This window comes from Micropterus salmoides, unplaced genomic scaffold, assembly GCF_014851395.1.
Source record: "Micropterus salmoides isolate LMB-PRFRI ecotype aquatic unplaced genomic scaffold, ASM1485139v1 Ms_hic_scaffold_18, whole genome shotgun sequence".
NCBI lineage: Eukaryota > Metazoa > Chordata > Actinopteri > Centrarchiformes > Centrarchidae > Micropterus > Micropterus salmoides.
Window position 1 is genome coordinate 14,417,852 of NW_024040928.1, and position 27,567 is coordinate 14,445,418.

Below are 27,567 nucleotides of genomic sequence, written 5' to 3' on the forward strand. Positions count from 1 at the left end.
CTCTGGAGGGTTTTTATTCAGGCCTTCATGCAGCTAAAGTCTGCACTGGTGGTGATCACATGTGCAAACCACCTTGGTGTTTCATTTTGAGAGAGTCCCTAGATGGCGCTGCTCACCATTATGAGAGATGGAGTTAAGAGTAGCCTAGCTTGTTGTAAAACACAAACATTCATTCATAGTCTGCCTTGTGTGGGCGTGAATGCATATCTGTCTTTGAACACAACTTAGGCTTCCGTGTCATTCACCCTTTTAGTAACCATTCTATTATTATTATTAGGCTAGTGGAGAAAATAAATGACCTTTAATCAGCACTGTTTTTAGACTAGAAAGTAGCCTACAATGGTAGTAATGAAGACATAGCCTACATTATAATCGAAGGAACCGCAGATATTTGAGGACGTAACTAATCGTCCCAGTGTCAGATATCTCAGCGTTACAGGCTGATCAGATAAAACAAAGAACAGTGTTTGAAACTCCGCCCTTGGTTTGCGTTGACCGAGTACTTTCAAGATCCCAAATCGTTTTTAGGTCCGGGTGGAGGGTCACAGTAGGCGCCCCTACACGTGTTTACGCTCGGAAAGGTCGATCTGAAAGAAAGGATCATATTCATTCAAGAAACTGTCTGTAACTCTAACTGAAACTGCACTGGCTTCAGGCGTAAGTTACTAACCTACTGCTGAACGAACTTCAGGAGGAAATGAATTAATGGAGCCGAGAGTACTGCACAAACTGGAAGTTGTAGAGCCGTCACTACTTGCGCATTAGCCTAACTATTCAGATTGCACTGGAGAGTTGAACTTGTAGGTTTAAACATGACGCTGTAGGCCTATCTGTCGTTAACGTGACACATAACGGAAAGCGCTGGGCTGGTAACAGGGCAAGTACTTTGAGACACTTTCAGTGGAGTTTGCGGTGATTTAACGCACATCCGTTGAGCAAAAACGTTATACTCAATGAGTGTATTGAGGAGACTTGTTTAATATGAACGAAAAACCAGCGTTAGGAGATAAACTACACGAGGATCAAACTAAGGCGGACTTGGAGAACCATGTGAAGTTGGAGGCGGGGGACGCGGATCTGCCCGCCGATAATCAGAGTGAGCTGGACAGTCATGTAGCGCTGCCACCCACCCATCTGTACAAACGGCGCTGGATGATTGTCCTCCTGTTCAGCTCATATTCACTATGCAACTCCTTCCAATGGATACAGTACGGCATCATCAACAACATTTTCATGAAATTCTACAACGTGGGCACCTTCACTATAGACTGGATGTCTATGATCTACATGCTGACATACATTCCCTTCATCTTCCCGGTGACCTGGCTGCTGGACAAAAAGGGGCTCCGGGTCATCGCGCTGGTGGCCACAGCGCTCAACTGTGCAGGGACATGGATCAAAGTGGCCAGCGTCAGACACAACCTATTCGCCGTCACCTTTCTGGGACAGTTCTGCTGCTCGTTCGCGCAGGTGTTCATCCTCGGGATGCCGTCGAGAATCGCGTCTGTGTGGTTTGGTTCAGAGGAAGTGTCAACCGCCTGCGCCATCGGAGTCTTCGGGAATCAGGTAGGCCGAGACGAAGGCAGTCCTGTAGTCAGTTACAAATCAGCTCTTCACCTACTTGATCATTGATTTATTAAGTTTTACTACGTAATAGCGCCACTAACTCAGGATCATTTGGACATTCCCACCTCTATTTGGCACGTGTGCGTAATTACGCGCGTTGAAGCAACCACAGAGGATCTCCTGTGCGCACAACACTCAATATTGTCTGCTCTGCTGAAAAGGTGAGAGAATGACAGCAATATACATGGAACCGGCATGCAAGAAGAGACACATTTTACAAGTCTAACAACATCACTATGTATCTTAATATCAGCGAGAGATGAAGCCAAAACAGTTTCTCTAATCATGTTATATTAAACAGTGTGGAGAAAAAAATCTCTACACACCTGCAAAACTATGTCAACTCAAAGCCACCTATTATTCAACAGCATATTTGATTTTTATTTATTAGGATCCCCATAAGCTGATACAAAAAAGCATCAGCTACTCTGACTGGGGTCCACACAGAACTATAACAACAGAGAAAACACACTACACCATCAATACACAAAACAACAAATTACACACAATCAGTACAAACAACAAAACATTTCAAAGAAATACACAATCATACACAGAACAACTTTTATGTGTTGGCATAGAACAAATAAGATTCATATCAGAAAACATGTAGTCAACCCTGTATTTACTTACTTTTTGGCTGTGGCCCAAGGAACACCTAAAGGAGAGTTGGGAAAATGATACGATTTGGAAGGGACATCAAATACATGCATGTCTGATATGTCTTCAGGCACTGTGTGATAGAAACACTGAGGGCAGAACCGTCCAAAAACGAACCAGTAGCTAATGGCTGTAATAGGTGGCCTAATGTGTTCTTGCTGCAGTTTTTTCAAAGCTTTCTTGTTAGACTGAGAATTCTTATTCTTTTTAGGCCTATATTAAGTGCAATTACTCAAAAACAAACAAACAGATCAAATTTTGCATTTTTATCATCCACCCGAGCAGCCAAATAAGCAGACAGGAGTGCAAAGATCAGCATCGTGCCACTGTTAATATAAGCCCACAAGCATCAGATTTAACACTTTAAGATTTTGAACAAACAACACTTACAGTGTGATACAGTACATCAACTCCAAGTAAATGTCACCGAAAAAGTCATCACTTAGTGCTGGACGATTTGCTGTGTGTAACCCAGAGCATGGACTGGGTTTTTTGGATGCGGTTTCAGTAAGTAAGAGAGAACATTTTCTGGCTTTCTGATAGACTTCTAAAAGATCTAGGTAAATGTGTTTTGGCACGGGTATCTGTAGGTGATAAATAACAAAGACTTGGAAACATTAATATTTTCAAATAAGTTATTCTTAGACTTTATTAAAGTTCAACAGAGAAATATGTTATGTTATTCAGACTAAAGAGGTCAGGTCTGAGTAGGTAGGAGTGGTTTAGGTAGAATTGGACGATTCCCTAAATTAACATCATATGACAGGACAAAAGAAATGTGCAATGAGTTGTGAATGGACTCCAGTAACTCCAACTGTGCTTGCTCTCTGGCTTCTCTGAGAAAAGCATCTTTCTACAACAGGCAGTTGGTACACAGGACAGCAAGCTCTGAAATTTTAAGACCTCTCACGCTCCAGTGGCCCACTTTAGGACAGTTGAAATGCCACAAAACAATACTTTGAAAGGCAACCATGCAAATTCTGAACTCGGTGGTGAAGCGTGGATGTGGTCCAAGGCTGCAGAGAATCTCGCTCCGGGCCTCGTTTCGCTGCAGTGGAGTCCAGGAGCTTTAGGCAGAGACATCTCCGCTGGTTCACGGTTAGACGTTGAGGCTTTACAAGGTGATCAGGCAGAGCTGGTCCTCAAGGCTGAAACCAAACTTTACCATCGTCGCTGGTTCATGCTGTTTCTCTTCAGCGCCGTCTCAGCCAGCAATGCCTTCATTTGGCTTCAGTACGGCATTATAAGCAACATATTCATGCGCTTCTATAACACTGACTCTCTGGCCATCGACTGGTTGTCCATGATCTACCTGCTCACTTACATTCCGCTTATTCTGCCTGTCCTGTGGCTTCTGGACAACAGGGGAATCCGGGATATTGTTCTTGTCGGGTCGGCCTTTAACTGCATTGGTGCTTGGATCAAAATTGGTAGTGCCAGTCCCAATCTGTTCACCGTCACTTTTTTAGGCCAGTTTGTGTGCTCAGTTGCCACGGTGTTTGTCCTTGGTATTCCTTCTTACCTTGCCTCAGTGTGGTTTGGAGAGGAAGAGGTGTCAACTGCTTGTTCCATAGGAGTTCTGGGAAACCAGGTTGGTCTGAATATCTGACAGTTTTGCAGCAGGGTCTGCATAGCATGGCTGTCTGACAGCTGTCTGTAGATTTTGCAGGGCTGCACTGGATGCCAGAGTCGCATAAGACCTCTAGTGTTCTGGTGCAAGAGTCCTGAGAAAATTGTGTTAACTGTTCGATGAAACCATCTTGTCATACTTTGTCTGTTTAGCTGTTTAAATGTAAAAGCACTCTTTCCCAATTGTGAAATTCTGTGTTGAATGAGTCTGATCACATAGATGCTTTTAAAACATGTTTAAATGGCAGCCTGTTTTTGTAATAAGACAATAATGTGGTTTGTTATCACTGGGTATCATTGACCTGCACATGTGAATTCTACATGAGTAGTGCAAAATATCTGTTGATGGTTAAAATTTATTTGACAACCAAGATGTGAGGCTACTGTGGATAACTTGATATCTACCTTTTAAAGAGCAAGTAGGTCTTAAAATTATTCAATTTACATTTAGAGCCCTAAATACTATTAAATGAGTGTAATATACACTGGTGTCAAAACAAACAGTAATAGCTACCAAATGTGAAATAAATTCTTGGGAGCTGGTCAACCCTTATTGATAAAGAAGGTGTCAAGAAACTCAGGCTATCTTTCATATGCACACAACTATGTGAAACCATGTTATTGGATGTTGAACTCTAATGCATCTAAAACTGAAGAAGAGCACCGTATCGCTCGTCCTTGGCTGCCAAGGCAACAGCTCGTCCCTATCTACACAGCTGTCTTCATGTACCCACAGATAGAATACAGCGGTATGAGCTACTGAGGCCGAGGTCATTCTGTTTCTATGTCTGCAAGTTACCCCAAGTGTGACTTGCGTATGACCTGTACCTACTACCCTTTTACCCAGCTAGCTCCTTCACACCAAACACACATGTCGTGGTAACACTCAGTCAGTATGAATGAGATTCAGAAAATATGTGGCAACAATAGGATACAAATCAAAACTTTTCTGTTTTTAAGCCACCTTTGAGTTATAGATATTTCGTGATATGACATGGTCACTTTTAAGCTGTTTTTTCTCTCATTTGTGTTATATGTGTTCATTGTCTTATAGCTGGGTATTGCAATTGGGTTCCTTGTGCCTCCCATTCTGGTGCCTAATGTGGAAGACATGGACGAGCTGGCTCACCACATCAGTGTCATGTTCTACATCACAGCAGGAGTGGCTACCTTACTCTTCGTCCTTGTTGTCTTTGGTAAGATTTGCCACGTAGCACAGTTGTTCCCAACCGATGTTAAGGTTGGTTTAGACTGCAATCATACTACTACCACTTAGAGTAAAGATAAATGTTCCAACCATTTATCCATTACTTTTAGCTACCTATTTAGACTTGTGTGCTTGCTTGCTAACTAGTAACCCCTGGTTGGGAATCACTGATGTAGCATGTCAGTCTAGTGCACAGTTTTGGTTTTATGTGCCATCATTTTGAGACATGAAATCACAATACAATAAGTGAATGGATTTGGTTTATGCTGCTCAAAGCATTTTCAAATTTTAATTGGGACAATTACTTTGATGGAAACTAGTTGAGTAACCAGGGCATTGTTTCCGGCATTACCTGGTGGTGTGCAGTTTTTCAAAATGCAATTTCTCAATGCTTTGTTCAGCTCAAAAGAAGTTTTACTCACCTCCATCATGTTGGAATGGCAGCAGTATTTTCAGAGCCAGACATCTCTAAAACCAGATAAAACTGAAACTTCCTGCATGGCTAGATACCATGAACGGTGTTTTCTGCAGTTTCGGCAGTTTTTGAATTTACATAAAATGTACATTTTTCAACAGATTTTTACTGTACCGTGTAACCAACCATATTTTTGTGAATGGATAGAGGGGAAGTGGTAAATGAAGCAGTAAAGTTTGTGAAATATGAGTATTTTTTCATATTTTCCCTCAGAAACATACTCAGAGCTTTTGATGTATATTGTCTAGGCCCTTTTTCGCTTAGTCCTATGGGATTTCTTTATTTGGTGGCTCTACCTGATGATAGTTTTAATTTAGAGCATACTTACACTCTGACAAGAAGCACCATTCAGTGGGAAAGAAAAGTGCTGAACAGCATGTTCACAACAACACAAAAGCCTCCCTCAAGGGGAGATTGACAAAACGGATACTGTTGTGAAACAAGTAAAGTCCTGAGAAATGTCACAAGAATGGGCACAAAAGTACAAGAGTGCTTCAGCAACAGTATTATTTAAGTACATGTTAGATATACTTAGATATGATATAGAGTTATTAGGAATAGAGGACCTATGACCACAAAAGGACAAAGCATCTTCTGGTTGTGGGAAGTGGCGTGACTAGGGTTAGGGTTACATGTGACATGACAAACAGGATATGAGTTGTTAGGAAAAATGCTGATTTTTAGTCTGCTTTATCTGCTACCCCTGCATTTGGACTCTCTTGGACCATCTACCCCATTATAAATGATCTCAGCGTTTATATTTGTAATTGCACGTTTAGCGCGTCACATTTGGTTTTTCTGTCTATTTTTACTGTGGCGAAAACTTGAATCATTCACTGTGTCATTTAAGGAGGGGGCAGATAAATAACAGAAGTGGTTAGTCAGTACAGTTCCGTATAGTAGCAAACTATGGTGTGTGGTCCTTTTCTATAGAGAACACTGGGCTGGGTCGTTGTCAGAGAGGAGGAACAAGTTGCATGAAAAAGCTGTTGTCCGGTCAGGGCTGGGGGAGGGCGCGAGCGCTCATAAGCGTTCTGTATTCAGACACACAAAAGGATGCTTGTGAAGGCATTCCATAGAAGACTCGGACTGTCAGGGTTGTTAGTATTTTAACTGCAGTCTCCTGTCGTTAATTGCTCATTGCTCATTTCATAATTTATTTTAGTGGTTTCAAACATTTTTTGTGACCTTTTTAATAGAACATTTTGGTATTTACTTTCTTGCCAAGAGTAAGATGAGAACACTGGCACCACACTCATGTCTGTGAGGAAAATATGGAGCTACAGCCAGGAGGTGGTTACCTTAGCTTAGCATTACTCTTTCCAAAGGTTACAAATCAACCTACCAGCACCTCTACAGCTCAGTAATTACCTTTACTCATTTAGCTGATGCAAAGCGATGTACAATTGCTACATATGTCAAGTGATTTTTTTCAAGGACATATCAGTGGATGTGTCACAGTGGAAATCGAACCTAGGTCTCTCACACCAAAAGCACATATCTTATCCACTGTCCCATTGCCACCCTGGTTAACAAGTTATTCCATGTTGTTTTACAACAGAGATATTTTATATACTATGGACGCAGTAACTTCATTTCAGTTTTTGTACAGAAACAACAAAACAGATGTAATGTCTTAATTTATTACCTTTAGAGGTGCTAGTAGGCAAATTTGTTTTAGCTTTTTAATGGAGTCAAGCTAGTGGTTTTCCCCATTTCGCGTCCTCATGCTAAGCTACATTAAGAGTCTCACATTTACCCCACAGAGATGAGTTCTTGCAACGCTCATCCCAGTGCACACATCTATGAGTTGTGCTCTTACTGGAAGAGGGATTTTCCTCTCAGACCGTTTCATCTGAATACATTTTAGGTGCATGAATAAGGTTCAAGTGTACGCTTTTTCAGAAGAAAAGATTAGAGAAATTTAACCAAATGTATTGTAGCAGAACTTCCTACTATGAAAATCATCTTGTGACCCTTTATATTGATCCCCTTCTGGGGGACCCAATCCCCACATTAGGAGCCACTGATTTATTTTATTTATTGTAAACAGTGCAATTGAAAGATAGATATACTAGAAATGAAGAATAAAATGTACAATTCATCCACATTGTGTAACTCTGTAGACAAAGCTTTCGCTGTATTAAGATTGATCAGGACTCTGATTCTGTGCAGGAAGTATAGGCTGTCCTCCACTTTCGGTCATGCGATGGATACTGTGGTGCTGGGAAGGGATGTGACTTATGCTGCTCTTGGTTACTCCAGCGAGATAATTCATACCAGTTGGCCACAGTAGTTTCATGATATGACACATTTACTCACACACATAACACACCCTCACACATACGTGCAAGATGCCATGTGTGAGGGTTGTCCTGCTGGCAGGGCCATCTGTAGCCCTGCAACAGGCCTGTGAGTCAGCAGGGCAGACAAAGTCCCAGGATTCAGAGATTTGCATAAACTGTGTTCAAAGAGAGGTGAGAGAAGAAGTTTGGCTGCTGCTTTCCTCTAAACAAAATTGGCAACCAAAGTTAACCACAAAGAAAGTCTGCATTAAGACATGAGTGCCTGTGGTTGATTGGTAAAGGGGAATCCCCGGGGCTGTTGAAGGAAAATTAGCATGCATAAACTGTTAACAGTTTGTGCACTCCAAAGTCTAGCTGAATAACACTTGTTGTTCGATTTCATTTGAATGACCGCACACAAAGTAAAATGCACCTTAGATCCTTAATAATGAGTAAATAAAGAGTAGGACAGTTTCACAGGATTCCTGAGAGCTGGTCACTGAAAAGTGGTCAGATTTGCTGGAGGGAGAAAGGCTGGTTTAGCTCCAAGAACCACAACTGTGATTTCCAATGAGGCCTAGGAGCACGTGTTTTCACCCAGGATAAAGAGTGACTAAAACAGGTCACATCACAGTTATCACCCCAGAAGGTGGGTCAGAGACCGGCCTACTGTCCGTCTGCCTGAGAAACGCTTATGGGAAGAATATAAGGGTATCTTCATCATGCATTATGTGGAGGTGTGTTAAGCATACCGTATGTGCATGGACATGTCTGACTGTGTCTGGATGTGTCCCATTCCACATCTTTGGAGCTGGAGCTGCTCTCTTTGGAGATGATAGTACACAAAATAAAGACGTCTCATCTGTGCTGGGGCAAAGATCCATGCACTTTTTTTAGACTTGCATGTGGAGGACATTTAGAAAGTTGCAGTCTTGTTTATTTGTATCAAGAGGACAAACATAATGCCCAATATGATGCTTCTGTTGCTTTAGCCAGTTAAGCCAGTTAAACATAGGTGTCATTTACACTGGGGACGCTGGGGGCAAGTCCCCCGTTTTGAAAGCATCATTTGTGAAAAAACATTCTGAAATATAGCTTTCAGTGAAATGCTTTTAGAAGGGTTTATTTGCACTTTAAGAAAACATGCAATGCAATTAAAATATAGAAGAAACAAATGTGCATTGCCAAAAAAAGTAACTCAAGACACAGTTTCTTTTTGGCCAAGTTTTCCGTTCTCTCTCTTTGAACATGACAAAAGAGGAGGGAAGACTAATCATGCATACATGTTGCCTCAGCAGGGATGATATTGCATGAGAAAAGTTGATCTCCAGGAGAAAGAGATCTGAAAGTTTCCTTTTAGATAAATAAAAACATTTCCACCATATATTGGTGCAGAAACGTTCACCAGAATGCAGGAAATGAAGTGTTTAATGATCACAATATCCTGGGGAGGTCGCCCCAGACCCCCCACCCCCATATATCTCGGCATTGAGGATGTCTTTATAACACTGTTTAAGAATCTTTTTGTCTTGTTCTTGTGAACTTAATTTCGCATATCACGATGTCTCGCAAGCTAAGTGTCTCTTCACACCCCTAACCTGAGCCCCCTATGCCCCCACCACTTTTCATGTTCCAAATTGAAACTCTAATACCCTCCTAGTGAGTTATTATGCAGATGCAGTGTGGTATTTCTTTCAGTCAGGCAGTTGCAGAGCCTGATAAACTTCCAAAACAACGTTAGTTTGTGTAGATGATTTAAATGTAAGTGTAAAATTTGCTGTTGGTATTTGGGTTTGCTGTGTTTTACATTACAGATTTTGGTCTCTCCTTATATCAGTCTTCCAGGAGCGACCTGAACTGCCTCCGACTCAGGCCCAGGCAACAGCTCGTAGCATCCCACCAGAGCAGTACTCCTACACTGCCTCCATCCTCAGACTGCTCCGCAACAGGCCCTTCATCCTCCTCATCATCACTTATGGTTGGTCATCACTTTTCTCCAAAGTACTATTTATTAAATTGCATTATTCATTATTTTTATGATACAGTATAATAATATAAATATGTTATTTTAAAATAAGGGAGATGGGTAATTTCTTCTTTCTGTGCTTTAAAATGCATCTTGAGTAAGTGGGGGAAATTACTTTAGTTGATTTATGAATTTATGGATTCTTATAGTTACTATTGAATTGACCAGACCCACAATTTTTTTTTTGCCAGATTCAGGTATTCTCCAAAACCACACCAGTTAGTGATTCTCCTGGATAATAGCTGTTATATTAGCACTGAAAACCCTTAACTGATTTCCAAGAAAGCCTCAACACTCCAACCTTTAAAGCTTAACAAGGTTTATCTTTAAATCTCCTAAACAAAAAAAAGCACACAAGTCATTAGTTAATCAAAAGCTCCTGAAATGAGAGGGACTTTGTCCTGGAGTGGTCCAAAGTTTGTTTATGGTGTGACAATGTTTAACAAATGTATTTGATCGACGTGACCCAACTCTTCTTTGCAGTCTGTCAGGTTTGTAACGTCAATCAAGTCATAGCAAATACTGTATGCCCAACAGCTGTGGACTATTTTACGAATTTCATGTGACACAGTTCATGTGACTATTATTATCGTGCGTGTCTCTGTCCTTCTGTCTTCCTGCATAATGATCTTTGGGAGTTTGTAAGACAACTATGCAGAGTTCACTTGGTCTCAAATTTACCTGTGACCATTACTCTGTGTCCTGCAGGCTGCAGCTCCACCTGTCCCTGTCTGTTTCACTGAGCTGTAGCTGCTGATCCTAAATGTTCAGTTATATTCAAGTAACCGGCTCATTTACACAGTAAAAAATATTTAGATACTAATTGTTATGTTTACATCCTCACTAATTTTATCACGCTCTTTTCCAAAAATGTTGTTAATGTTTGTTGTTAATGGGTTTTTTTTAAAGCAAGTGTATCTTTGTGTGTAGTTTGTCTGAGTTACTGACTTTATCTCAAGACTCAGGACACTCAGTGCAGACCTATCCTTTTATAGAAATCCTTGGTTTGGATCAGCTCTCTGTTTCGGAAACTAGCCTGATTAGGTTCATTTGACACAACTCAAAACTAAAACCCTTCCACTGCTCACATTGAAGGTTTCAGAATTCACGCTCAATATTTCCTTAACATTGTGAAACATTTTTCTGAAAGATGTTTTTGTCCAGTGGTTTATGGTGTCCAGACTTTGTTTGACAACATTTCCCAACTCACAGGTTTGAACGTGGGTTGTTTCTATGCTGTTGGCACCCTTCTGAACCGCATGATCATCGAGCATTACCCTGTAAGTTCTGCCTACTGTGTCTCTACATGAATGCACATACAGTATAAATTAGCGGTAAGACAGCATTTTGCTTTAGTGTTTCCTCTGTGTTGACCTGAAATGAACCAAAACTCTTGTTACACTCCCAACATTTTGACATTTCAGGGCTTGATAAACTGGTTTACTGGTATTTAAGTAGTACATCAAAGATACATTTACAGGTCATGGGAAGGTGAGTCAGGCAAGACTAAAAAACAGGAATGTAGTAATAGTAGTAATAGTAATGTCTATAGTAACACTTTCACACAGGGCAAGTAGACTGAAACTATGGGGAAATGGGATGCTTATCTTTATTGAAGCATCAATACAGGCTGCTGCTCAAATATGTGTATAATTTTATGTTGCTTTTATTTTAATTTTACTCTCCATCAATAGGTGGTGTGGAGAAATGATTGCTGTGACACTAGATTAATGCAGAAACTCACTCAAAGTCACCACAGCTACCAGGCTTGAAAGGATGTCTGCTTTCTCTGAAACTGCCTTGCCTTTCCTTAGTATGTAAGGGCACAAGGTCACTAACCTATGTCCTTTCTTCCTTGACACTTTAGGGAGAAGAGGTGAATGCTGGGAGGATTGGCCTTACCATTGTCATTGCAGGGATGGTCGGCTCACTGATCTGTGGCGTTTGGTTGGACAAAACTAAAACCTACAAGTACGTGTTGAGAATCATAAAGATGCACAGAGAGGGAGTTAAAGCTGAAGTTCACGCGGTGGATAATTTAACAAAAAAAGAAGATTGTGTGACTGATTGACAAAGTTTATGACTTCACTTTTTTACTGTTTTTAACTGTATTTAACTGGACTGTTTTTCTAACTGTATTTGTTCCGCTACACACATTTGACATTTTCTGTTTATTGTCATTTTGCTTCTCATCTCTTGTTTGGTGTTTACATGTTGGCTGTTGGGGCTCTGTGTCTGCTTATCCAGGTGCAGCATGCTGCTCTAACATTGATCTTTCTGACCTCTTGTGCTTGTCCTATGGGTCCTCTCACTGTGTAGAGACAGCAGTGTTTACCCTGTGGAGAGCTGCAGTCAACCCCACTCTGTCTTATTTACAAGCGTTTAGGGTATTCAGGTGTGTTTTGTGGCTACATGCAGGGACATGGTCAGGCCCACTTGGCTTTGTTGTCTAATCCAGACATTTGAATTACACACGCATGTATTCTGATTACACTGTGATTGCCCAGTCTCAATACTAATGTCAACATTTCAATATTGTTGAAAATTCTGTAGGATCCTATGCTGCACTTTTTTAAAGAATTTTTCAAGGCCAAAAGTCAAAAAGGCTTTCTACCAACTATATCTATCACAATGAAACTTTACAAGCTGAAAGTATACATACATTAATTAATGAATTACATTAATTATATAATATGAATTATTTATTATGTTTTTTAATAAATAAGGTATTTCCTTATTAAATGTACACTGATTTGAATGTCACATATCACATTTTCCAGCAAACTGATGAGTCAGATTTGTTTTTTGGTTACACTGTGATAATATACCAAATGGCCACACATTTACAGAACTGTTTATCAAAATACAGTTTTTTCATGAATTTATTCAAAATATATCACTCGTGTGACAGACCCTTTTCCCCACATATTTACAGACAATTCATTCTGCTGCTACCATCATCAGTTACATCATCAATAAATATTAATGAGCCTGTTCCAGAATCAGCCATGCACGCCCAAGCCATGACATTACCTCCACCATGCTTCACAGATGAGCTTGTATGCTTCGGATCATAAGCGGTTCCTTTCTTTCTCCACATGTTGGCCTTTCCATCACTTTGGTAGAGAATAATTTCTGTCTCATCAGTCCATAAGATTGTGTTCCAGGACTTTTGCGGTCCATCTCTGTACTTCTTTGCAAATTTCAATCTGGCCTTACGATTCTTCCTGCTGATGAGTGGTTTGCATCTTGAGGTGTGGCCTCTATATTTCTGCTCTCTGAATCTTCTTTGAACAGTGGATGGTGATACCTTCACCCCTGCACTGTGGAGGGCGTTGCTGATGTCACTTACTGATGTTTTGGGGGTTTTCTTCACAGCTCTCACGATATTTCTGTCATCAACTACTGTTGTTTTCCTTGGCCGACCTGTTCGATGTCTGTTGCTCCAAATTGTTGTGCTTGCTATGCCCAATGTTTGTCCAATGGCTCTGGTCGATTTTCCCTCTTTTCTCAGCTTGACAATGGCTTGCTTTTCTCCCATAGACAGCTCTCTGGTCTTCATGTTTGTTTATCCTCTTTAATAGGAAATGCAGTCTTTATAGGTTTGAACCAAGGATGAAAACTTAGACTAGTCATGCAGAGCTATTTAATGTTTGGACAATCAACCTAAAAGGCAACACCTGGGCAACACCTGTCAGTAACATGTTCCAATAGTTTTGCTCACTTGAAAAATGGGTGGATTCAAACATCTAGATGTGAATACCATGAAATGAGAGCTCTTGTTTCTCATACTCATCTTTTGATCTTAAACCCAAATGTCTTCAGTGAACAACAAAAACAAAGGAATTTGCCTTGCCGACCTAAGAAATGACTTGGCTTACAACAATACACTTAGCACAAAACTAAGTTTGTCAGATGAGCACATTTCTTTTAGATATCTAACATCTTCTTTTAAGGAATAGAACATACATGTAAAATGCTAACAAAGATGAAATTCACGATCTGCAGTTGATGGACTTGGTATAAAATAGGCAAATACTAATGTTTATACATATTATTCAAAATTTATAAAAGTATGGTAATTATTGTTGCAAAATACTCTTTAAATCTGATTGAATTTACTGAAATTGACAGATTTAAGCAAGGGATGTGACATCTCACATGTATTCTCTCCATACATGTCTCATATAATTATAATTCAAGTTATAGTTGAATAATATAATTATTATAAAGTGTTAAAGGTGCTCTGAAGTTTTCCTGTAAATAGACAATGTTTATGTACATTCAGTGTTACTCGCCAAAACGCATTGTGTGTATCCTTGTGGTCTAAAAAACGTGTTAATGCATTTCTTTCCTCATAAAACATCTGCTAAGGTGACGTTTTTGAACATTGTGAAACTTGCACTGTTTAAATATATGTTTACTAGCTAACAATCTTCTTGTTCACTGGCTTTGTGGGCGCACTACCGTGTTAGTTCACCTGTGTATCAGAGGAAGAGTGCAAGACCTGCGTGCCCGTGAGTGTGCACGTACATCATGCTGTGCATGCACAAAAACAAACTGCTCATAAAAATGTCTATTGCGCTACTAGTGATCAAAAACTCCACAAAGAACCATTCAAATATTGAAGCTGTCTATAATGTAACATGTGTAGCCACACAAAATACTGCAATACTGTATCGTGCTAATGATGATTACAGTGTTCACGGTTTATATTTCCAGGCAGACAACCCTCGCAGTCTACTTCATGTCTCTGGTGGGGATGATAGTCTATGCTGCTACACTCGATCTGGGACGCCTCTGGGTGGTCTTCATCACCGCTGGAGCACTTGGGTATTTTTCATTCATTCTTTTAACATGATCTAAGGGTTTCTTTATTTTTAATGATTTGTACAATAATATATGATATGTACACATAATATATGTACACATTTCATTCAGTCAAGGGATATGCTAAATTTGTGAAGTGCAATATTTCTGTTGACATTTGCAACAATAATTTACAGCCATGTTTATTTAGCCCTTAACTTTGGCCTGATAAGCATTTGCATACACTCAGTCACACCGTAGGGCCTAGGGTAAAGATTGTACACACCAGTATTCAAACTTTTTTGAATTTTCTTTTCAAATGGGGGGGGGGGCATATGGAGAGAGGCCACAATTGTGTGGAATCATGTTAAACATTTAATGGGACCATTAAAACATGACTGTTGAAGATGGGCAGGTATTACAGCGAAGTGGATAAATACTTTAAAATAAAGGTTGTAGAGCCAGTACGAATTGGAAAAATTACAGTTGTGAAATTTACACATCTTCTTCTCTGAAGGACTACACCAACATAATATTATATATGCCACAGACCGTGTACTTAATTCCTGTGAGGCTAAATTGTCAACTAACAGAAAGCTTCAGTAGTTTATGCAGCTAGCCTCACATTGCTGCTAGGATTCATTGTATTCAATTGATAAAGGTGTCCAACGTATTTTTCTTGTTTTTCTCCTCCTATTGCATCTAAGAAGTCCATTGTTGATAAGTATTAAAATGAAAATGTTTCTATGTCTCATCCCTAAACAAACTCTTTATGAAAATTAAACCTGCGGTGCAGAACTTTTGTCTCCCCTTCTGGCAGTGAGTGGAATTACACAAACACTGTCGATGCATGCTCATGATGTACAGTAAACATGTAGGTGAGCTCGCCTCAGGCTTTTGTTTAGAAATACAGAGACAGTCCACTGTTTACAGCAATGTCGTCTTGTTCAGTTCTCATGACGACACCCCCCCTTCAGCTCTGACAAACCAATCATAGCTGGGTGGCTCAAAACCAGATTTAAAAACTATAAAACTGCGAATACAGATTTACCAAGCGGTTAATCAGTGATGAACTTGTTTGGCAAAGTCTTGAATATAACAGACGTTCATTTATATGTTAAAGTGTGTAAACAAACAAAAGCAAAAAAAAAAGCAACAAGATGAAAGTGTTGTGTTTAAAGCTCTATGTTCCTGTTATCACAGCACATTTATTGGCGGAGGATGCATAGCCTACATAAATGTCAAAGAAAAGCATCTGCTGCTGTTGCCATTTAAGAACCTTGTAGTTGAGTTTCGCTTTTTGTCACTTCAGTGGAAAGAAGACATGGTGCTATTTATTGAGACCAATTACATCTGTTGTCATTGGTCTTCTTTCAAAACCTGTTATTCAAGGGCTTATTATTAAGGGAGAGAGAAAATACAGCACTGGGTAGGGCCTGGGCATGAGGTGTGTTTTTGTGATAAACTACTTAATCCTTTACAAGCACATTCAAGGCAGTGTTATTAATATCAAATACTAGACATTTTGTGGTTTAGCAAAAAAAAGTGCTGCACCTAAATCACCTTGTGATTCTATATAATTTGATATTCAATTTTCAATTCAATTTTATTTATATAGCGCCAATCACAACAACAGTTATCTCACAGCGCTTTTCATAAAAGAGCAGGTCTAGACCGTACTCTATGATGTTATTTACAGAAGCCCAACAATTCCCACCAAGAGCAAGCACAGGCGACAGAGGCAAGGAAAAACTTCTGGGGGGGGGGGAGAGACACTCTCTACATAATATACACACAGAGGTACAGACAGTAAAGGTGATGTTGCAGTAAATGAAAAATTGTATAGATATTTATAGTAGTGTTAATGATAATCATTGTAATGTTAATGATTATAATAACAATAGGACTAGTAACAATAGTTGTGTGGTGTCGAGCAGGAACACTGGAGCAGCAGGTGACCCGCAGCGACAGATCCAGACTCCACAGCTCCAGAACCAGAAACACCTGCAGGAAGTGATAGGAGGAGAGAGGAGAGGGACGAGAAAGCACAAGACTACCGGAAAGGGGAGAAGTTGTGTTAGTAACATGCAATAATGGGATGAGGTTGCATACAGAGGGAGAGAAAGTAGAGGGGAGAGGAGCTCAATGCATCATAGGAAATCCCCCGGCAGTCTAGGCCTATAGCAGCATAACTAAGGGATGGTTCAGGACTCATCTGAGCCAGCCCTAACTATAAGCTTTATCAAAGAGGAAAGTCTACTAAATGTGGAGATGGTGTCTGCCTCCTGAACCCAAACTGGAACCTGGTTCCACAGGAGAGGAGCTTGATAGCTGAACGCTCTGGCTCCTAGTCTACTTTTGGAGACTCTAGGAACCACAAGTAACCTGCATTCTGGGAGCGCAGTGCTCTGGTGGGGTAGTAAGGTACTATGAGCTCTTTAAGATAAGATGGTGCCTGACCATTAAGAGCTTTGTAGGTAAGAAGAATGATTTTAAATTCTATTCTGGATTTTACTGGAAGCCAATGCAAAGAAGCTAAAACAGGAGAAATGTGATCTCTTTTCCTGGTTCCTGTCAGAACACGTGCTGCAGCATTCTGGATCAGCTGAAGAGTCTTAATGGACTTTCTCGAGCAGCCTGATAATAAAGAATTGCAGTAATCCAGCCTAGAAGTAACAAATGCATGGAACTAGTTTTTCTGCATAATTTTTAGACAGAATATTCCTGATTTTCGCAATATTACGTAGGTGAAAAAAGGTGGTCCTTGAAATTTGCTTAATGTGAGACTTAAACGACATGTCCTGATCAAAGATAACTCCAAGGGCGATCCCATCAAGGGAAACTATATCTTTAGATAATGCGTCACGGAGGTGCTTAGGCCCCAGAACAATAACTTCAGTTTTATCTGAGTTTAACATTAGAAAATTACAGGTCATCCAGGTTTTAACATCCTGAAGGCACATTTGAAGTTTAGCTAACTGATGAGTTTCATCTGGCTTGATCGATAGATATAACTGAGTATCATCTGCATAACAATGAAAGTTTATGGAATATTTTCTGATAATATTGCCTAAAGGAAGCATATACAAAGTGAAGAGGATTGGTCCGAGGACAGATCCTTGAGGAACTCCATGACTAACTTTGGTGTGCATGGAGGACTCATCGTTAACATGTACAAACTGAAATCGATCTGATAAATAGGACTTAAACCAGCTTAGAGCGGTTCCTTTAATGCCAATGAAATGTTCCAGTCTCTGCAATAGGATCTGATGGTCAATGGTATCAAATGCAGCACTAAGGTCTAATAAAACCAGTACAGAGACAAGTCCTTTGTCTGATGCAATGAGGAGGTCATTAGTCATTTTCACCAGTGCTGTCTCTGTGCTATGATGAACTCTAAATCCTGACTGCTTTCTCCAGGATCTTACAGAGAAATGGAAGGTTAGATATAGGTCTATAGTTGGCTAAAACATCCGGATCAAGTTTGGGCTTTTTCAGAAAGGGTTTAATTACAGCTACTTTAAAGTACTGTGGTACATAGCCTGTTGATAGAGATAGATTGATCATATCAAGTATAGGAGTGCTCACTAAGGGTATAACTTCTTTAAGCAACCTAGTCGGGATGGGGTCTAAGAGGCAGGTTGATGGTTTAGATGAAGAAATTATTGAAGTTAGTTGGTAAAGATTGAGGGAAGCAAAGCAGTCTAAACATATATCTGGTTCTACAGCTGTTTCTAAGGTTCCTGAGTTTAGAGATAAGTCGGTGCCAGTTGAGGGCAGGTCTTGGTGAATTTTGTTTCTAATAGTTAGAATTTTATCATTAAAGAAGCTCATGAAGTTGTAACTACTGAGAGCTATGGGAATATCTGGCTCAATAGAGCTGTGACTGTCAGCCTGGCTACAGTGCTGAAAAGAAACCTGGGGTTGTTCCTATTTTCCTCTATTAATGACGAGTAGTACGCTGCTCTGGCATTACGGAGGACCTTCTTATATATATATATATATATCTTGCCAAATTAAATGAAAATTTTCCAGTTTGGTGGAACGCCAATTGCTCTCAAGTTTCTGCGATATTTGCTTTAATTTGCAAGTTTCAGTGTTATACCATGGAGCTAACAGTCTTTGTTTTATTATTTTCTTTTTTAGAGGGGCAACAGAGTCGAGTGTCATTCTCAGCGAGCCTGCAGCACTATCAACAAGATGATCGATTTGGGAGGGACTGAAATTAGCATAGGAGTCCTCCGTTACTTTGTGACTTGATAATGAATTTAGAGCTGATGGAATCGCATCCTTAAATTTAGCTACAGCACTATCAGACAGACGTCTTGTATAGACATTTTTGCCCAATGGCGTGTAGTTCAGCAATACAAACTCAAGTTATCAAACAGTGGTCAGATAAAGAGGGATTCTGTGGGAACACTATACTATGTTCAATTTTAATACCGTATACCAAAACAAGCTTCATGAACACTCTGAGAGAAGCCAATGGAATCTAACAGAGAGATAAACGCAGTACTAAAGTTGTCATTATCAACGTCCACATGAATATTAAAATCCCCTACAATAATAACTTTGTCCGTTTTAAGGACTAAAGTTGACAAAAACGCAAATTCAGATAAGAATTCAGAGTACGGACCTGTGTGTGTGTGTGTCCCCGTCCAGGTTCTTCATGACAGGCTACCTGCCACTGGGCTTTGAGTTTGCGGTGGAGCTGACCTACCCAGAGTCAGAGGGAACCTCATCCGGACTACTCAACTGTTCGGCACAGGTACAGCTTAGTGACCTATAGGGTCACTCTCAACATAATAGTGCAGACAAGCCCAGCACATCAGCAAATGGATGGCATGAGAACAAATGTTTTTACTGGTTGTAGAGAAAAAAGTGAGCCCTTCTTCCTCCATATCAGTGCAGGTTTCGAAGAAGACCTGAGTACATATATTAAAACAGTTTAGAGAACAAGAATACAACTAATAACAGTAACAGTCTGCAGAATCTGTCCAGAGCTAATTTCCGGATTTGACTTTACATTTTGAAAGTCTGTAGATTAGTTTGTTCCTTGTTGACCCAGAAGCCTTTTCATCAAATTCTTCAAATCAAAACATGCAAGCTGCAATTTACAGCATGACACAAAACAAACACGATACTTCATGCACATCATGCATGAACATGTGTGAGCCCTGACTCGTACATTTGAGTTTCCCGGAAACAATAATTCATGAAATGCGATGCTTCTACCATTTACAATCTGAGTGTAAGCGGTGATTACAAAAGAGTTTTTGTGAAACGGGCCCCCGGATAGCTGATTGCAGGTACTGGCACTATAATACTTCCACGGAGTACAGCAGTTTTGGCTGCAGGGAAAAATATGGATGCTGCTTCTTAAAGGCCTTAGCTGCTGAGGGATGAAAGTGAGAAGCACATTTGTTTTGTTGTTGTTTTTTTGTCTGCTGTGTGTGCGTGTCTGTGCATGCAAATACCAGCTTTATTCCTAACTGGCGTGTTCTGCATGCCCAGGTGTTTGGCATTATATTCACCATCTGCCAGGGGAAGATCATCGACAGCTTTGGCACACTTGCAGGAAACATCTTCCTCTGTGTCTTTCTTCTAATCGGTACAATAATGACAGGTAAGACCTTTCTGACTATGAAACATATGCTCTATAGAGTCATAGCAAGCTACTGAATTTATCCCACATAGAGCAATGCTGAAGAACTGTCTCGTCGGTTAGTTTCTGTTATGAATTTGCTCTGGGAAAGTGTTGAATTCCAAGAAAGTAGATGATGGGTACTGTGCACTTTGAAGGGCTGTTTCAGGGTTGTGTTATGATACAGATTACCAACATAATGACAGATGTTTTTGTATCGTGTTGTATATTTAGCAAAGCATTGTGTCACATCCTTACAGGAAAGCTATATGACCCTGGAAGTAGTTTCTTAGAAATTATTTCATCTCCTTGAAAGGGTTCAATACTGTGCCTTGTTTAACTGAAGTTGGGGAAAAGATGGTGTGTGCCTCCTCAATTGAAAGTGACTGTTTTTCATTAAGCAAACACTAAGCAGAAGTTTCAAGACAAGTCAGAGGCTGCAGCGGTAAACATTTTGTTGTCAATTGACTGAGTAATGGAAAATTTTGCATCACTCAGAAGGTAAACAATGCACATGCATTCTGACACTCAATATCTTTTTGTGTAAATGTAAGACTTCATGCCTAAGTCAACACGTAGGTTTTTTTTGCATGGCCTATTGAGGGGTTTATAAGCAATGTATAACTTATTAAAAGCGCTTTAGCCACTGAAGCGCTAAACTTTGTACACAATATAAAACCACTGCAAGACTATGTAATGACACTTATCTTCTCACAAAGGTCAGCAAAATGACTCAGTGTCTTTTGTAACTTACTCCGTATTTAGACATATGAGTGGACCTCTTGTTGTGGCCACCGTGCCAGTTTTTAAAGGAAAAGAAACCGCTTTATGAGAAAACCACAACTGAACTCATTTCTTTTATTTGTGTGATATACCGTAGAGTCTTATGTGAAGCTGCCATCAGTGTTGGCCCTGTAATATATTCAGTTACAAAGGTTATAATCTGTTGTGAAATCGGAGTTAATGATTAAGTTGCAATCACGATGATGAGTGCAACATTGAGGGTAAGTTAGGGTGCATGACTTTTCTGCAGAATTGCTTTTGTTTGTTGAACTACTTTTAAAAAGTGTATTAAACTTAAATAGAGCCACAGTTCTGATTGTAATGTGTCTGTGCAAATGAGCCACCTACTGGACAGTCACATTTATTACATCATGTCATACAACCACACTGTTTTTATATATTAATAATCTGCATTAATATTATTAAAATTTGTTTGTTGCTGGGGCGCTGGCTCGGTTGGTAGAACATGCGCCCCATGAACTAAGGCAGAATCCTTGTCGCAATGGCCTGGGTTTGAATCCGACCTGTGGCCCATTGCTGCATGTCACCCCCTCTCTCTATCTAATAGCAAAAATCCCCCCCCGAAAAATGTTTTAAAAAACCAGAAAGTTGTGTGTCATTATGTCATGCAGTCTTTATTTCCCTGCAGGTTTAATCAAGTCTGATCTACGGAGACAAAATGCAAACCTTCTGGCCAAAGCAACAGCAGTAAGTGTGTGAGAAAAAGCCTGCTATGATAGCACTATGAAGTTGAATAGGCTTTTTTTTTTTTTGCAGAGGACATTTTGACATCTCACTATAGGAAAAAGCACAGGTATAAATGTTAAAATGAATTATGGCTGAATACCATTTAGCTGCTTCAGTTTCAGGGTCCTGGTATACTGTCACCGTGATAGCTTACTCTGACATTTGAATAAAATGGAGCCATTGCTAGTGTAGTAACACCTGTGCTTCTACTATGCCAAGTCAAAATTCTGCTGCGAAAAAGGCCCATGTATTCTGTGCTTGCTTTGCAAGTTTTCATGGAAGGCATGAAGTCAATATCACATGTGCGTCTTGTGCTGCTCCAGAAATAATTTTTATAACTAAGAAATAATTCTTTTGTCTCTATTTTTGCTGTCGTCGTGAGTCAGCCTGCTCGTCTGTCCATAAAACATGGTTGAATATGGGCAGATTACTGTCTCTGCAGTATGTGTTTTTGTGCCGTTTTCATCTTTCTCATGTGTCTGCGTGTTGTAAAACAGAAAATGCATCTGCCTGCGTAAACCTCTCTCCCAGACACCTTAAGAGACGCAATGGCAACCGACGCTATTACCCATGGGTTTTAGCCTCCTCATCAGGGTGTCTGCCTCCCATACTCAAGGTCACTGGTTCAAGTCAGAATCAGGCACTATAATTTGGATCCAGTTACACCTGCAGATGCTTACATGTTTAGAAATGTATTCTCAGACATAATATATCTTAATAGCTCATTCAATTTGTCTGAATAGTAACAGTTAATGCTTTATTGCTTTCACCCATTCTGTTTTGATTCGGTCATAATACATTGCTTCCCCTTTCAATTCTTTCTATTTTTATTACAGCATCTGGAAACAGACCAAGAATTTACAGAGGGACAAAGTACCTCAAATTTAAATGATTTAAAGCAAAATTTAGTGAATATTTCAATGTTACACAAAAGCAACCAAAGCAGTGCTGCCCCCATGGACAAAACGTTGTTGTTGATGTCTGGGTGGGTCTCCAAGCTCTGTGGTCAAGTTACTGATGAGCGCTGACAGGAAATCAGCAGTCAACATTCCTCACATCTAATGCTTACATTAGATTACATTTGGTTTCTGGTGGCGAGTTAGATGAGATGATCAATACCACTCTCTGTTAAATACGAAGCTAGAGCCAAGAGATGACTAGCTCTGGCCTGCTCCTGCCTACTCTGCTTTTATGTTACCAAACTCGAAACACTCAATTTGGAGGTCCAGACCGACGTATACCAAGGCACATAACACTTGAACCTCCCAGCAGTAAGTGGTATACATTTTCTTTTCTAGCTATTGGAAATAAAGCAAATGAGCATATTTCTGAAATTGTTAAACTATGCTTTTAAGCATAACCTCCAAGCTGGATTTAGCTTGACTTTAATTACCTAAAAAATACAAACAAACAAGAGGGAATTCATTCTGGCAAGAATTCAGTGAGGGAATTACAAAACTGCCTCTTAGATCATATTCTGTCACAGCAACTTCATCCCAGACTGGAGACTCACCTCTGTAAATGCTGAATGAGAAGTGATCAGTAGCTGTTGTTTTAGGCGGAGGCGCAGAAGTCAGGACACGACTACGGAGCCACGGCGCTCATCTCCCAGCCACAGACTCTTCCTTCTCAAGCCTGATCAATGCACCTTTCTGCTTCCACAAAAATCAAATCTTACACAAAGATGCACAAAGGTAGGAGCAGAGAGCAATCAGCACACCCTGTCATTAATCACCAACACCTGCTGCACGTCCTTCCACCTGTCACTGTTAACCCTGCCTTTTCTGTCTCCCTCTCAGTTTCCGACTGTCACGCTGAATAATATTCACACAATCAGTAATTTTTTTTCACTAAGCCTGGTTGAGTTTGTGTTGATTTTCTTCAACTACATCAATTGCAATTCCATCTGAATTTATCTCAACTAATTTAAGTCCACTCAATAATTAATCCCAACAAAGCCTATGCACCTGATATATAGTTGGCAAAAACCATATAATGATAAAAAAAAATCATTGACATGGGAGTGTACCTGGGTTACTATTGACTACTGCTATCACCATCACTCTCAGAATAATTTTACTGTGTGGATAGCTGACTGACTTTAACCCTCCCCATAAATTCCGTATACGATTTCAGTTCTTCATCAGTATACAGGGACATTTTTTAGATGTTGGTACAAAACCATCTTATTTGAAACTACAGTTTTATTTATGGAATGAAGAAATAGACATTTTGACATGTAAAGCACAGGTGTAAATAAAATTAATCATGGCTGGATTCCATTTAGCTGCTTCAGTTTTAGAGTCCTTGTATTGACGTCATTGGTGCGATGCACACGCTCACGTGGGGATAGAAAACAAACCACAATTTATGAGATCAACATTTCAGGTTGTTTTGTACCTTCAAGTTGTTTTTAAACCAGAAACCTATGCGTGCTGGCTCACTGTTATGTCTTATTGACTGCCATTATTATTGTTATTAGCAACACCTGTGCTGTTCCTACTCCATTATTTCAAAATGTCTGCTGCGAAGTCATGTTGTGCCATTTTTCATCAAGAACTGAAGACATTTGAATAAGTCAGAGAATATATAGTTCGCATATCCACATACAAGCATTCATACAGTGGCTATGTCCTTTAATAAAGCTGAAGAATTAGCGTGTTTTGGTCCTATCGTCTTTCATTAACAGAATGTAGACATGTATTTGCTCTCAAGATTACAATAATGACCAAAGTACAGGTAGGATAATGGGGAAAAAATCCATAGAAATGTATGCACTCTTTCAGTCATAGGTATGTTAAATGTTTGAGTTCAGAATGAATGTAGGAATGTGTACATAGGCTTCAATAAGAGTAGACACTGGTTGTGGTGATCAGATGAGAGAATGGCTGAGATTAGATGGATCTGATGAAACTGTAGTTTAACAGGGAGGAGGTGGGTCGCGATGACTCACAGTGAAATGACAGCTGATGGCAGCAGAGAGGACAGATTGAAAGTTTTGACAGCAACAGTATGATTGGCTGACCGAGATCGTGGCGAATTCTGTTTGGTTTTACTGAAGAGTATACGCCCATGGGAGTTTATGAATGAGAGAGGGTTGGAGAGAGAGAGAGAGAGAGAGATATGAATGAGCGAGAGAGATGTGAATGAGAGAGTAGCACAGTCTTCCTGACTGAGCTTCAAACTTCTGTGTTGAATCCATAAAACTGTTAAATTGACAAACCTGTTTCGATTGATAGGGACCTTCCGACTGCCACAATGGGAGCCTGGCTGCACCTTCTGTCGTCAAAGAAGCAGTTTTAGACGCACATGCACTATCATAAAAGTTTTGAGCATAGAAATTCCCTGCTCAGAAATATCTTTTTATATTTAAGTGTAAATTAAATGCTGTCCCTAAATCTGCAAGACAAATGTATGAAATGTTTGTTTGTGAGTTGATCATTTTACCTATCAGTATGTTAAAAGTATACAGTTGATTATGTGCTGTGTGTGTGTGTATGTGTATATATGTGTGTATATATATATACATATATTTGCCAAAATGGATATACACAAATTTTGTCATTGCGTAAACCGTTAACCATGTAAATCCAGGATCCACAGTTTTACAAGTGACTTTGGTAGAAAATCCATTCAGCAGATGACAGACAGTTGTGTAATATGTGTAACATTATTCATGTTTACTTATTTAACATCAAATAAAACTGTTGTACGATGTTTCTTTACTTCATCGGGTGTCACGTTTTACGTTACTGCGGATGTCATGGTGAAGCTACCTGACTGAGCCATAGACGATTGGACAACCATAACCCAGTATACCCAGATGGCACACCTCCAAAACAAGTCAGGGAAACGGGACCTGCATGATCATACGGTGAATGTGACAATGGCATTTCTCACTGTGTTATCACGATACAGATGCCACTGATTACAACATCAGACATGTATAAAAATTAAGGGCACAGGTAAATGCACACGCATACAGCAGTTATCTCTCTTGAGCAATTGCAGCATGACATGTTGACCAGAAGGCACAGGTTTTACAAGAGTAGAAAAAAATAACCAAGGAAGCAGATGTGGATAATGTTTCAGTCATTTCAAGTACAATTTTGATGTACTTCTGACTGACAACTGTAGTTACCAGTTGGTTTTCAAATGAAGATTTTACTTTCTTTTTTAAAACATATAAGCTTATAAATACAATACAAACCCTCACAAAAAAGCACCGTGTACTCTGGGCCCCAGAGTCTCTGGTTTCATTTAAATAATTGCCTGAGGCTCAAAGAGGTCAGTGTCACAAAAATCAAAGAATAGAGAAAAATAACTATATATTTATGTGTATTGACTTCTCTTGCTCAACTATAACCATAATCTGCTTTTGACTGCAGGACTTTTACTTGTAATGGCCCAATTTCTTTTACATGGTTGGCCACATGGTGGCAGCATTGTTACAACAGGGCTGACTCCTCAAATGAACTGAAGGCCCAGAAGGATTTGAGTGAGGAGCCCAAGAGGAGAAAACATAATTAAAGTACATTGTTGATATAGTTAGTATTCTGAGTGTCCCATTAACTGTTTATACTGTGATTTAATCAACTTTGAAAATCTCTCCTACGGTGTAACCTGAATAAAGGGGATATCTGCTGATCTAAAGTGTTGGTCTGATTAAATACATTAAACTTCACATTGACATAAATAGAGATAAAGTTGCCTCTGAGCAGCTCTGTTATGAGATCATCCTGACTTCAAGCCAGTGCTCAGAGAGCAGCTCCCATTTGACTGATTCTCTGATGATCTCATTGTTCTCCAGTTAGCTAATGACTGATCCTTGGCATATTCTTTGTTAAAGGTTCTGTCATGAGTTTTCCCTGGTACTACAGGTTCATTAGCACATAGATCTGTGGGGAAAAACCTATCCATTAATGCAAAGTCCAGCTAAGAGTATGGCATAAAAATACCCCTCTCTGCACTTTTATCTTTTGTTTTTCAACAGCTGCCAGTCATCAGTCAACTAATCATCTAAATGCTACTTTTAATATTTTAAAACTTAAGTTCCTAAGAGAAGAATAAAAATGTAAACAAACAGAAGACCACATTTCTGTTTTTCGGTTTCGGTTTTGTCAAGAAGGCGTGAGGCTGACCTACCGTACAGCACTGCCCCTTTTAGTAATTGTGTCAACACTTTATAGTGTACACCACGCAGTAGAGTTTCCTTCTTTTATGACCTTTATTAATGTGGAATATATGAACTGGAAGGTCACAAAAGGATGAGGACGAGCAGGGTGTGACCTCAGACTTGCTGGGGAAACTCCTGACGGCCTGCCCACTGTAGGGATGGATTTGAATAAGGACCGTTGTATGCATGTGACATTTCAGAGCTCTTTGGAAGAACTTACTGTACATATAAAAATTTGGGTCATTTTGTTCCTTCTAAGGGCTTTTGTTTGTTTGTTGTCATTTCTTTGGTAGGTGGGAGGGAGGTAGGATGGAGCATAAAACTAAATTTTCCTCTCATCTTTACATTTGTTAAATCGATTTTGTTGATGTTACATGGAGCTCAATACTTGGCCTTGGTATTACACAGACAAAAACACACATCACTGTCTCATGCTCTTATATGTAATGTGAGTAGGAATGGACAACACAGATAACATTTTAATTCACAGTACATACCAT

General features: G+C 39.8%; 2 protein-coding genes across 4 annotated transcripts; both read left to right on the plus strand.

The window, feature by feature from the left end:
• Positions 1–302: 302 nt before the first annotated feature.
• Positions 303–26,538, plus strand: LOC119908474 (feline leukemia virus subgroup C receptor-related protein 2-like). 3 transcript variants are annotated; one of them, XR_005445291.1, is made up of 12 exons: positions 309–1,566; positions 4,970–5,111; positions 9,720–9,860; positions 11,121–11,188; positions 11,776–11,879; positions 14,384–14,425; positions 14,631–14,741; positions 19,380–19,485; positions 20,232–20,343; positions 21,794–21,852; positions 23,450–23,585; positions 25,131–26,538. XR_005445291.1 is itself a non-coding variant. In XM_038726177.1 (11 exons), exons 1-11 carry the CDS (start codon positions 982–984, stop codon positions 25,212–25,214), a joined length of 1,554 nt encoding a protein of 517 aa, XP_038582105.1. In that variant the 5' UTR covers positions 303–981; the 3' UTR covers positions 25,215–26,538. The 3 variants fall into 3 exon arrangements, 2 of the variants coding, with proteins under 2 accessions (XP_038582105.1, XP_038582106.1); XM_038726177.1 differs by lacking the exon at positions 23,450–23,585 and having other exon boundaries at positions 303–1,566; XM_038726178.1 differs by lacking the exons at positions 14,384–14,425; positions 23,450–23,585 and having other exon boundaries at positions 308–1,566.
• LOC119908475 (feline leukemia virus subgroup C receptor-related protein 2-like) lies at positions 2,350–4,938 on the plus strand. Its single transcript, XM_038726180.1, has one exon. It carries the CDS (start codon positions 3,227–3,229, stop codon positions 3,893–3,895), a length of 669 nt encoding a protein of 222 aa, XP_038582108.1. The 5' UTR covers positions 2,350–3,226; the 3' UTR covers positions 3,896–4,938.
• Positions 26,539–27,567: the final 1,029 nt, after the last annotated feature.